Genomic DNA, 13613 nt, shown 5'->3' with positions numbered 1-13613 from the left:
TTGAATGGCATTGTCAAGTCAGCATCTGCTGTTGCGACACTGTTGAACTCTTGATCTGTCTGACAGGGATGAAACTCTGTGTTGCATGTGAATGAGATCATTGTGCGTAATACTCTATCAAAGATTGAGACATTGTTTCGTTTTATTTTGGGGGAGTTGTGAATGTGACGTCAGTGCTTCATCAAGATTGTTTTGCATTTACTTTTGGAGCATGAATGTTCACATTTTGTTATAATTGCACTACTGTTCAAAAGTATGCTGTTTGTTAGGTTATTTTTTATTGTTTTTGAAAGTCTCTTATGCTCACCAAGGCGGCATTTATTTAATAAAATACAGGAAAAAGAAATATTCTGAATTATTATTAACATTTAAAATACCTGTTTTCTATTTGAATATATATTTTCAGATTTAATTCCATGACAAAGCTGTATTTTCAGCAGCCATTCCCCACTCCAGTCTTCAGCGTCACATGATCCTTCAGAAATCATGCAAATTTGCTAATTTGCTGTTTCAAGAAACATGTCTTACTATTATAAATTTCAAAAACAGCTGTGTTGTTTTAATATTATTGTGGAAACAGCACTACATTTTTCACAATTCTTTGATGAATAAAAAGTTAAAAAGAACAGCATTTATTTGACAGAAATATCTTTACTGTCACTTTTCATCAATTTAATATGTCCTTGCTGAATAAAAGCATTAATTTATGTATTTAAAAAAACAACAACAACAAAAATTTTTGAACAGTAGTGTATATTACAGAACATTTTTATTAAGGAGCACTTGACTTTGGAGAAGGAGAACTTGATTGTTGTTTACAACTCGTACAATGATACTTTTGGTCTGTTAGTGTTACTTGTACTGTTACATTGGCTTGTGTTCTTGCTTTGGATGTAAGTTTATGCTAAATTAATTATTGTAAGTGAAAGTGACTTGACATGTGGCCAAGTATGGTGACCCATACTCGGAATTTGTGCTCTGCATTTAACCCATCCAAAGTGCACACACACAGCAGTGAACACACACACACACCGTGAACACACACCCGGAGCAGTGGTCAGCCATTTATGCTGCGGCGCCCCGGGAATTACGTAAATGTACATGCCAATGAATGTATATGGCAATTAATCATTACACCACAAATGAAATGTGTAAAAAATAAATAAATAATAAAGCCAGTGCATTTATGTATTTTTCATTTATTGTTTTAAATAACACATTTTTCCTTTTTTTTTTCTTTTTTTTTAACAGCATCCGTACAATACTAAAACACTGATGTAACAATGGTGACCCACTAGGTGGCAGTACAATCACATCTCAAACGTTTTTCAACAGCAAGAGTATGGAGCTTAACTTCTCTAACAAGACACTATATTTCATAAATAATTTAAGTATAAACATTGAGCAGTCACTCTTCACAAAAACAATGCTCACAACAAAAGTAAGAGATCACAAGATCAAATGCGAAATGCAAAAACACAGGATGAAGGCTTTCCATTGCAGTTAGTTAATTGCACTCTGATGCCTTGTTCTGGTTTTTAAGAGGGGGAAAAAAAAAATCCCACTGTACACTGATTTAGGTCAATAGGCCAATCAAATGATCCTGTTTCGGATCCGGCCAATCACTGCCTGCGAAACTCCCAGTGTTCCAAATACAATCGATTACACTTGTCACAGTATTGTAGCAGCTCTTCAGCACTGGCAGTAGTTAAACAAAGATGTCTCTACAGTAGCAAGTCTTGGTATTGAAACGTGCGTATCAGGAGTGTCGGCATGGCTTCCGTAGCAGTTGGACAGTAAGGCCCAGAAGGTATACAATTCGATTTCATCAAATGAATTGTGTGTCCATCAGGCCAAATGCCACACTCAAAGCAAATAGAGACATAAGTGTTTCTGAATATCCTTCATTTGCTTTGAAAGCTCTCTGAATGAAATCACTGCTGATGTGCAGTCAGCAAAAGAACCACGGCTCAAGTTGCACTTCTGGCTGACGAAATAACTGTTAAAATGCTTGCTGGGCCAAAGAACAATTCCATTGAGCATATTTCTGATTTGAGTCGATTTATGGCACTGGCTTGCGAAACATGACAATACCACACCATCGTTTTTGGCAAAATAAAACGTATAGGGAAGCCCACAGTACATCTGACAAAAGATCTAATATGTGTGTTGCTTCTGCGTCATATCTTTGGTCAAGGATAAAACAAGGACTTGAGGGAACTTAAGAGTTAACAGATAGTCAATATTTGTTTGGCAAAGGGACAAAGCTAATAAATGCTATCTTGCGAGAAGCCATTCTAGAAGATGCTACAAGTCCGATTAGGAATGAGACATGGCCCACTTTAGCACTTACGCAACATCCATTTTCCAGTTCGCTCACTGACTATAAAATTAGATGAAACTTTTAGCATGAATATTTTGGTGTCTCTAAAATGCACTCTTCAGGATTGATGTTTTGTGTTCTTACATTAGGTAGACTTTGTACCAAACAAAAATTCTGATTGTCAATTATAAAATGGGCCGAAATTCCCATTTGAATTTCTGACTTAAGTGCACTTCAACCTACGTTTGCTGCTTTCGCCTGAATTCTTCACTTTGTTTTTGCTAATCAACGTGACTCAACAGCTGAGTACCAGAACTTAAAATACAGATAAAGTGAAAGTCTAGTCAACATGATCCTTCTTTAAACCTCTAGCACACAATCACTACGCCAGCCACATTGTGAAATATGTTTAACACGGTTCTACAGAGCAAGATAGTGAGGTAAGTACCATTTGTATAGAGACCTACAGAAAGAAAAAGCGCTGAGTGTTACATTATTGAGCACTGGTTCCGTGGAACACTGTTTTCTAGTTGCAAAAACCAAAAAAAGAAAATAAAAATAAAGTGCTTCCGTTAAGATTTCCTCTCCTGAGGACAAAAAAAAACAAAACATGAAATCTCAAAAAATTCACTCACAAAAATCTACAATATTCAGCTCTCTTGAAAACATGATTTACACAAAACGTACAGTCTAATGAAGGTTTGTATTCTAACATTCATTCTCCGCACAGACAGTATATACAAAGTACATCAGAGTACTGACTTTTTACAGTCTGGTTTTCTTCTTCGAAACAGTTATCAAAACACTGTACACATTATAAAAGCACAGTGATGAGGAAGCCGGTTAGCAGTGCATTGAGGAGCAATGAAAACGGCCTCAGCCCAGTGGCTGAGTTAGGAAAAATATGCCAGTGCTCCCTCTTGGGGTGCAGAGTCTCCATGTCCTTCAGGGCACTGTAGGCGGCAGTGGTGAAGTTCGCATCTCCTGTGGTGAGCAGGTCAAACACACAGGAGTGGAAATAGATGTCCTTAACCTCCAGTTGCTCCCTGCACTTCCTGGAGGCGCTTTCGAGGGTGAAGACCCCTCTCTGGGCTTCGACTCTCGCCTGCTGCTGAAAGCTGGCTTGCTGGAGGCCCAGCATGGGCAGCTGAAGGTGTCCCTCTTGGTCGATGCGTTCTGACGTGGGACAACCGTTCATGCAAAGCTGCAGGTCCTGCGTTTCGTCAAAGGCCATGGCGAGCTCTTCCGGCATTCGCACGGCTAGCGTCAGGTAACGGCCCTGCTGGCGTACGATGATGGTGACACCGATGTACGCGGCGTGGATCTCTACGTGCCGACCCGGTGACTTCTCCAGGATCCAGATGCTGCGGGTCTCGCTATCGCCCCCACTGATGGTGCCATCCACAAAAGCTGCTGGAAGGTCGTCTGTTACGGCCTGGTAGACCTTCTGGTCCGTGCATTCTTGGTATGGTTTGAAGATTATTGTGATCTTAAAAGAAGCACAGAGAACATAGTTAAAAACTCCAATATTCACCATATCTATTTTTTAAATGCATGTTATTGATCTTATTGTGATGATTCGTTCATGGGATGTTTCCATTTTTCTTTTTTACCTTGTACTTTTAAAATCAAATTGTCACAACTAGATCTTCTGGTGAAACAACAGACTGCTGGACTATACCATTTAGTCTGCTTGACTTTTTCAATAATCTGGTTCACTCTAATATATCAAAGTTCAGAAGAAAAGATCTGGTGTTACTTCTATTTATCGCAGCTTTGACGGTGAAGTTCAAATATTCTGCACCAATAGCTGAGAATAGCTGATTTGCTTTTTATGACCAATATCAATACGGATACACTTTTTTTCTTATTGTTTTCCTTTTTTTAACACAAAAATAAATGATCAAAAGATTACAACAATAAAAACATGCATTATTATTATCATTAATACTGTATACTGATTAAATGTAAAAGTTATTAGTTCTTTTTTATTGGTTTTATTTTATTGTATCAGTATATCTGTACTTCTGTAATAACAAATGGGAATTGCCAAAATAATGACTGTTTTCAAACTGGTTTCCTGAACATTCTCCATATCTGCCATTAGCTGGACAAATAGATAGTCTCGCCACAAACACATACTATTGGTTGAGTCAATGTTGCTCTGTTGGTCCGGTCAACAAACAGAGGAATGTTTTGACAGCACCACAGTGTTAGTTTTTGGAGCAATCAACCTACAAATGGCCTTTTTACTCTCTGCATATTAGACTGGGATAGGAGAATGTTTATTAATGCTGAAAATACGTAATAACACAATTCACCTGTAAAGGACAAAAGTGGTTTTATGCCCGAGACTGAAAATTAGAATTACATTATCTTGGTAAAACAAGAAAATCTGTATATGGCAGTTGTTTAGAATATTACATGTATTTACAGATCCGCAAACCCTTTCACCCTGTAAGTGTGAAACCATAAAATACAGCAAGTATTCAGTCCTTACACTGTGAAACTCTAAGACTTGTGGGAAGCAAAAGCACTGGCTAACAAGAAGTGTGGCGTTACATTAGCGGTGAATGAATAGCAGCTTTGTACACAGGACAAGGATGAAAAATGATGACCAGTTGGCCATAAGGTGAGGCAGCTGTAAAGGCCTCAGTTAAGCAGTGTGTGCTAATAATTACTTGCAAATGTTTAATAATGGCTCCCCACCTTCAAGGTCAAGGGGTCAAACGAGAGGTAATTAGCATCGGTGGCCAAACTTAGCATTTGAAGTCACATCTGTCCACTGATGAGCTCAACTGTTTAAACTTGAGAACGAAAAGCAAGCATCTGACGAATGCAGTCTGCTCAGGCTGTAATATTCACAAGCTTCCAGCTTCTTCAGGTTATAAAAATCTGTAAACATGATCGCCAGCAGTCAATATTCTGCATCAGCATATTTGAAATGGGTGTGTGTAAGCGGGTTTGTTTTGAGTGTTCGACTATAAGCCCCACACTTGGAAAAATGAAGACAGAGGCTTCTTTCAAAGCGACCTTATTATGGGTCACGCCACAGTGCAGGCTTCATTCAGTCATTAATGATATTAGAATTTCACAGACACGTTGGTCACAAGTGTTAGTCATAAGACTAGAGCTGTTTGCTTTGTTTAACTCGCACCTGTGAATACTTGGTCAGAGCTGAAAGTTATAAGTCTTATCTGCTTTCTGCAGCTCTTTCTGATAATCTTATCCATATAGTCTTATATATAGAGACATCATACACTTCAAACAAAGATAAAAACAATGCAACATTGCACAACGTGCAAACATTTTTTTCATTTTTATCAGAAATAAAAAACAAAGAAATTTAATATGTTTAGGATCAAATTCGGCTAAATAATGAATAATACATTTCCAGGATCTATTTGCCTTGGTTAATGTTAATTTCTACAAATATTACTATATTTTTAACATTTCAATTTCTATAAAATAACATTTTGAATTCATGCAAATTAGCAATGAACAAGAAATGATCAAATTAACCTAGATTAATAAATCATGTAAAGAAAACATTATGCCCCGGTTTCACAGACAGGGCTTAGACTAGTTCAATTAGAACATTTAAGTAATTTTTATGAATGTGCCTTAGAAAAAAACATTACTGGTGTTCATCTTGAGACAAAACAAAGGCACTGATATATTTTAAGATCAGTCAGTGCAAGTTTCTTTAGTCTGAGACTAGGCTTAAGCCTTGTCTGTGAAACTGGGGGTTTTTGAACCAGTGTTATTTTAGTATAATTCATATATTATTTTAATATGTATAATTTTTTTAATATTATTATTTTATTTCAGCTTAGTTTTATTAACTTTAGAACTTTAACTTCAACTTCAACTTATTTTATTTCAGTAAGTCGTCAAGGCAACATTTTTAATTTCCAGTTTCGTTTATTAAGTTTGAGTTTTTATTTCAGCTAATAAACAAAACTATTTTAATAGTTTTAGTTAACAATAACAACAGTGTGTCAAAGTGCTCAACAGTTTAAAGGAAAACTACACATTTTAACATAAAACACGTGGTTCCAAAGCTTTATGAAGATTTAAAAAAAAATTTTTAAATACATTTTTGTTCATACCGTGAAAGTAAGTGGGGCACAATGTTACTTTTAATTTTGATTTTAGTTTTAGTTAACATCAGCAACACTATAATGAGCTAAATTATAAAGTGACGTCCTACAAACTTTTAATTTTAATTTTAATTTTTAGCAACATAAATATGCTGCATGTCTGAGACACTTTTGACAAACTAATCAACTTTTTCCAAAGAAATTAACAAATAATTATCCACATTAAAAAAGACAAAATAATTCTATAATAAATAAGAAAACAACTCACCTTATTGGTTGCTGTGGCACTGGATCCGTATACCACTGGAACATTTGTGACCTGCACTGACAGGTAATTGTTATCAATGAGGGGCCATGCCCCTTCAACCTTACAGGTCTGAAAATGGTCTTTGAAAGTCCTAAGATGAGGGTCCCCAAACAGGCCACAGAACAGGTAGGTTGGTCGTGGGTGCTCTGGAGTCCCAGTCCCTGCTCCGGGCCGCGATGCTTGGTGATGGCGGCTGTGATAGTTGCATGGCTCAATGGTGATGACGGGATGGGTAGACGACGTGGGTCCGTCTTTGGAGCAGTTCCTCTGGCTCATGAGGTCACTGATGCCCAGCATGGCAGAGTGGAAGACCAGGTTTCCCCTGCAGCTCTTGGATGTGCGCTGGGTGCAGGCGGAATAGGCTCGCAGCGCCTTGCAGAACTCAGTATCAAAGCCATCCAGTGAAGGGTTAAGATGGGAAGTGAGAGAGACGAAGTCAGTGGTGCACTTCTGGATACGGCACTGTGGAGTCTGGACCTGGCTCTCACCTGAGAAACGACACAAAGAATCTTCATTTCAGAAAACCAACTTGAAAAAAATATTATAAATCATTCTAATCATACATATAATAATCAAATTGAATACACCTCTTCAATGATGAACACGTTTTTAATTTCATTTGAATATTTTTAAAAAGTCATCATGATACAACTGTCCTGATACCATAATAATTTTTTGAAAAAGTTCAAAATTTAATAAGAAAATACAACTTATTAAATAGTTTGACATGCTATTTTATTATTATTTCTTTAAAAAACAATGAAGGACATTGAAGCAGTTTTGATAATATTATTTATTTATTATTTGGAATAACTGCTTATCAAAGTCAGGTGGTGTAACTAAAGTTGTGTGGTACAAGCAAATTGCATCAAAAAATACATAAAAAGGGTAATTGTATCATAGAAAGGATCCATGACTGTCCCAAGATCAATAAGCCTCTTAAAATATCAGACAATTTGGCTTTTTTAAATGACAGTTAGCGCAGATTGAAAAATATAACATCCTAAAGTATCTGATATTTTCTATGAATTCATAATATTTATAAAAATACACTTTACCTTAAAATTAGATTTAAGAAACATTTTGTGTACACTCATATGTATTCACATTGCAAGAAAAATATGTCATGACTTTTTACTTGACTGGTATACCACATAACATTTAAAATGAAAAAGAATTCTTGAAAGTGGTACAAAAGTGTTTCAAAACCATATGAAACCAAAAGAAATTTGATTTAAACTAGACATTTGAAAGACTACTGACTTAACCAGTTGAACACATAAACTATGAACAAAGGAGCACAAATACTCTAACATCCATTGTTGTTACTCATGTCATAAACCAGTTTAAACTACTTAACCATAATAAGGTGTGTTAGTGGACTGTGCGTTTCCTCACGGCGTGACTCCATGTGTGTTTTACATTATGGTCTTGAAACATTAACAGTCGGCTCAACAAGGGTGTGAAACCTCCTGTTATCTACAAAGGAGAATGCTTATGGCCGCAATAAAATCAAATAAAACGGCACTTCAAATGAGAAAAAGAGCACAGGAGGCTTTTCTGCCCACAAAAAGCCAGCACATGTGCTTGTAAGCACAAAAGAGTCACGGCATGCAAACTACATGCAACTATTTACCTCAAAGCGTCATTAGGGTGTGGTCATATAGTGGCAATTAAAAGTGTTTTCTTCGAATACTACTTCACTTGGAGTCCATCCAATAACACTTTTATGGTTTTATACACACTTGTTGTCGAAAATACACTCAAGATCTTGTCGTCACGTCATGCGCCGCCCCCAGTCAGCCACCAATGACACGGCACAAGCAGAACAACATCTCCCAGAGAAGGACAACAGCCTCCACACTGCATCACTTAGAGTCTTAATGCCTCACTTTTGAGTGCAGCCCAATTGCATTAGCTCAGAGAGAGGCCGTCCTAATCTGATATCAGCTGCAGCCTCTCCATTAACACGCTTGTGATGACTCTATCTTACACAGTCAGGGCCACCCATTTCTGCCTGCCACGCCAATAACTCCGACCGCAGTGGATTCAAATGCATCTGATTTGATTATCAGATGACGCGGAGTGCTGTAGCGGATCGGCCGATCCACGTTGCGCTGCAGTCGGCGCTGGAGGAGAAGGAGGCATGACAAAGCACGGGCTAGATTGGGTTTCAGTAACACGCTGTAAGACAATACGGTAGCCTGGCTGAAGCCATGTTGATGTTGTGCTAGAAAGACATTGGCTGGAAGGGAGAGGAAAAAGGCAGTCCCCACTCCCATCCACCTCCCGCTGTGTTTTATCAGGCAAGGCTCCAGTGACATCTGTACCAGAACAAAAAAACTCAAATACTTGGCAAGGCATGCAAGACAAAGCCATCTCCGGCACATTCCCATTTATAGTCCGAGCGGATGCTCAAAGCAGATGCACACCAAGTAATATCCAAGGACCAACAAACAGCCGTTTGCTCAAAAATAAAGAATCGTGACCCTGGTAAATGGGCAAGGGTATGAAACCACAAAGGCCATGCTGCGAACGTAACCGCATTAGGTAGGTATGTCCTACATATCACGGAGAAACAGAGAGGCTTTTCATGGAGCCCATATGTGACCTCGGCTTCCATCGAATGCATGGGTCTCCATTTGTTTCTCTCAGCAGCGTGGCGTGAGGTGTTGGGAAGGCTGTCTGTTTTTAAATCTATGATATTTTGTGAGAAACAGGGTGGAATCTGGGTGGGAACTCTACACATGTGTGCGCTTTTAGTGCATGAAGTAAAGCGACAAATCTGCCACCCGTCCATAATCCAATTCACAGCAATCCTGGACAAGAGTTGTTTTTGCAGGTCGCTTGTTGAAACGCAATTAGCTCGTCACCTGACAATCCCCTTAAAACCTAGTGCAATTGAATTCCAAGTCATACCCTCAAAAGAGCAGAATAGATTGATTTTCCTTATATCCTTCTGACTACATCTTCTGTGCAAAACACTTGCGAGGAACTTCTTAGGGGACCCCCAGTTGGGGGCAGCAGATCCTAAGCTAGTACTGGCAGATGAAGGGGGGGGGGGGGATCACACTTTGTGTTAGAATGTCTCAGTGTCCTGACAAATGTTTAAACTAAACACTGAAATGCCAGAAATCTAAAGGAGGAATCATTTGAATCACTTTTAAAGGGGTTTAACGTAAGGCAAATCCCAAAATACAAACTAAATATTTTTATGCTTAATAAATCTATAATATTAAAAACTAAACCTTAGATAAATCAAATATTAAAACATTATTACAACGTTTAGAGTGCATATTATTCCTCTAAAGAACACAAAGGCACAGTAAATCACAAACACAATGTTTGTTTCACAGGTTCAGTTCATTTCTGCGATCCTGCTGCTGGGGTGATCCGTCTCGTTTTGAGCACAGTGAACACCCTTGTTGCTATTAAGTTCGTTGGAAATATTTTCTCAGGGTGGCCGGCCGTTTGAGCAGCCATTCTCAGCTGTAGAGGGGCCCAAAGAGTGTGTGCGGAGTGAAATTTCAAGATGTGGAATTTGGCCAGGGCAGAGAGGTCAACAGGCCCACGCCTTCTCCAGGAGTCAACGTGAAGATCTGGAGAAAGCAGGGGGTTTACAAGACTCAATGTCTAAATGACATCTCCAGCCTTAAATGCTGAGCACATACTGTGTTGCACTGAACTTTGGAATCTGGTTTAATATGCTGGTTTGTCAGGATTTCATTTTTGTTCTTATTTGTAACTTCAAGCTTTTCATAACCTTGCTTCAGAATAAGACAAATAAAAAAGAAATCAATCAAAATTTGAGTAAGTATTAGTAAGATTTATCTCAGTAAACCTATTAAAAAGTTTTAAAAGGCAACTTTTTACAGGTAGTCTGTAAAATCATACAATCATTAAACAATAAAGCACTATTCCAGACATGGGAAAAGACAGAGAGAGAAAGAAAACGAAAAAAAAAAAAAGAAGAAAAAAGAATTTGAACAGCTGCAACTGTCTCTCGCTTCTGCCAAGATTATAATCCAATCAAATACAATGTATATTTGGGACTAAACCAATTGAGAGACGATACAGCCAGATTTAATAGTCAAAGATGAAATCAAAGAACAGTAAACATACAGTTCAAAAATTAGATTCTGTTTTGTATGCATGATTTCTTAAATCCTACATTCCTTATTTCCACGTTATTTCCTTACCAAATGAAACATTCAGAATATATCACAGATATTATAACTTTAGTATATTGCAGCTGAAAGGAAAGCAAACATGTACAGCTGTAGAAGACTGAAGCCTATCAAGCCTTATACAATTAAGAGCATGAAAGGGACAGTGACACTTGGAATAGTCACACTAAGTAAATGTCATGCTCATACTAATCATTTTATGGAACATTTTGCTTATTTCTCCAGAAATTATGTTTAAAACTAAAAAACTAAAAATATATATTTAGGTTGAGCCATATCAAAAAAAAATTTCCCACATTGAAGAATAGCAAAGTGTGTAATGCCTGACTGCCCTGGGTCCATGTTAAATTAATTATAAAGGTGTGACTGCTCAATGGACACCCAGCAGCATTCCATATCCTCTTAATTCACAATGGCATTAACACAGTCTACGGCCAGGACACCCAAAGTGGAGCACTTGACAAGGTGCCAAGTGAAAACAGGGCACCAAATGTGTAGTATTCACAGTCTCCTGCTCAGAAGCCAACCCAATTTCAACAAAATCATTTATGACTGTCCAAACTGGTCAATGGCACCAAAACAACTGGAATTAGTAAAGAAATACATAAACAAACAAATATTTGTGCTTACTATAATTGAGGAGTACTTTAATTCTGTTTAAAACACTTATCGATACCGCAAAACCCTAAATAAACAATAAAACTGATCAAAATCTAAATGAATGTGAACATATCACCACATTATTGCAACTGACAGCATGCTGTCTGCCATCACAAAAACAAAAGCAAACAAATAAAACCGAATAAAACAATCACCCGTGAATACGAATCGAAATTAATTAATATTATGATCACTCAGAAATATTTAATTTCCTTTGAAAAGCAACCAGCGCAAGAGGGACGCGTAGATCAATGCACTACATTTATTGGAAATAAAGCTAAAACTGTGCAAGAAGAAGACGCGGATGAAGGACACTGCCTCTGACTGTAAAACTGTCACATAAAGAACTAGAATCCACTTTTTTTGAGGATATATCTGAATTGCCTATTAACCAGCACTGTCATAATATAGGCTAGCACGTAAATCCAATTCTATATTTATACAAGCGAGAATTAAACATCCCCTCAATACAAAATCTTCTTTTTAAAGGTGTTTTAATATATATTTAACTTGTTTACGTTCAATGAATCATGCATAAAGTGTTGAGACAGTGTTTACCTATGTGAGTGAGAGAGGAGAGGGTGCACAGCACTAGCAGATGCAGTAGCGGAGAGATGAGGCGCTCAGCCCCGGGGTAGTAAGATCCTGCTCTCCCCATACCCATCCATCCAGAGAGACTCAAGAGTACTCCACGGGTCAAGAGATCGGGCCTCGCTTCTCCGGACTTCACGTAACGTACGGATGCGTTACTCTCCTAAAATGCAACTACTTTTAGGTAACACAAACCGTCCATAAGAGAAACAAAGTAGTGATTTTGGCAAGTCCGATCCAAAACACTTTTTCCTGGAGCACGGAAGAAGAGTGCTATTTAATTTGTATTCGCTGAAGATGATCAGTCCGAAAGAATTCTGTTAACGTGCTAAAATTAATCTGCGCCCCGCAATCGCCCGATTCATGTTGCCTATACACATCAGATTTCTCCGCCACAAGGAAATCTAGCCCCGTCTTTCCCCAATGATCGATAGTGAATCAACCTAACCCAGAGTTTAGCGGAAACCCCGCCCACACAGACACACAAACCCCGCCCCCTAAACCATACAACCCAGCCGCAGATTGACAGCAAAGCTCTCACTTTCAACTGGGAGAAAAAAAAAAAAAATTAAATAGATGCAGTGGTCCTGAGGTGTTTTTTGTTTCCTTCATATTTTTGAGAATAAAACAAACTCAGCTGGCTAACAGGACAAAATACTATCATAAGAACATCTCATACACTGATAATGCATTAGGGAGATACATACCTACATACAGAACATATACGTAGCCTACATGCTCTATGTGTGTGTGTGTGTGTGTGTGTGTATATATGTATGTATGTGTATATATATATATATATATATATAAATACACACACACACACACACACACACACATATATATATATATATATATCAGTAGATCAGTGGAAATTTGAGCTATATGGAAACCTGTAGCAGTTAACAAAAATGTAAACAAAACCTAAATGGAAAAATTTACTTTCATGACTCCAAATATATCTAAAATAAAATGAAAATGATTTATTTTTAAATTCTAGTTTTTGATACATTGTTTAATAAATTTAGAAACCTTTTCAACTTCTCTTCATTAAATCTGCAGAATGCACAATTCTTTTCAATAAACCATTCAATTCAAGACTGTGAATGTGCACATGCTTAAAGATGCAGATGTAAATACAAACCTAAAACTGTAAACCTAAAACTAAACTGAAACAATCAATCACAGAAAAATAAATAAATAAATTACATCTTAAAGTCAAAGTTCGAAAGCTAGCAAAAATTAAACGAAAAGGGCACAATAAAAAATATTGACTATTACAGTTATTGCTACAGAGATACAGCTTAAATAATGTATCATGGAAAATATAATAAGACTACTTTATGGACTTACATGCAGGTTATTGATGACATAAACAGTCATAAGGGTGTAATTAAGCTGCAGTTTACAGGAAAATTCATAATGAGAATCAGACAAAGAAG

At 37.4% G+C, this 13613-nt stretch overlaps 1 protein-coding gene across 1 annotated transcript; it reads right to left on the bottom strand.

Annotated features, from left to right (window-relative positions):
• Positions 1-1230: 1230 nt before the first annotated feature.
• On the bottom strand, positions 1231-12605 carry rgmb (repulsive guidance molecule BMP co-receptor b). Its single transcript, XM_058774947.1, has 3 exons — positions 12139-12605; positions 6695-7221; positions 1231-3812 (listed from the first exon to the last, which is right to left on the bottom strand). The coding sequence occupies exons 1-3, from the start codon at positions 12242-12244 to the stop codon at positions 3138-3140; spliced, it is 1308 nt and encodes a 435-aa protein (XP_058630930.1). The 5' UTR covers positions 12245-12605; the 3' UTR covers positions 1231-3137.
• Positions 12606-13613: the final 1008 nt, after the last annotated feature.

The sequence above is a fragment of the Onychostoma macrolepis genome, chromosome 05 (genome assembly GCF_012432095.1).
Source record: "Onychostoma macrolepis isolate SWU-2019 chromosome 05, ASM1243209v1, whole genome shotgun sequence".
NCBI classification, from domain to species: Eukaryota; Metazoa; Chordata; class Actinopteri; order Cypriniformes; family Cyprinidae; genus Onychostoma; species Onychostoma macrolepis.
Note: the sequence above shows the minus strand (reverse complement) of the source record. Positions and strands in the feature narration are given on the sequence as shown.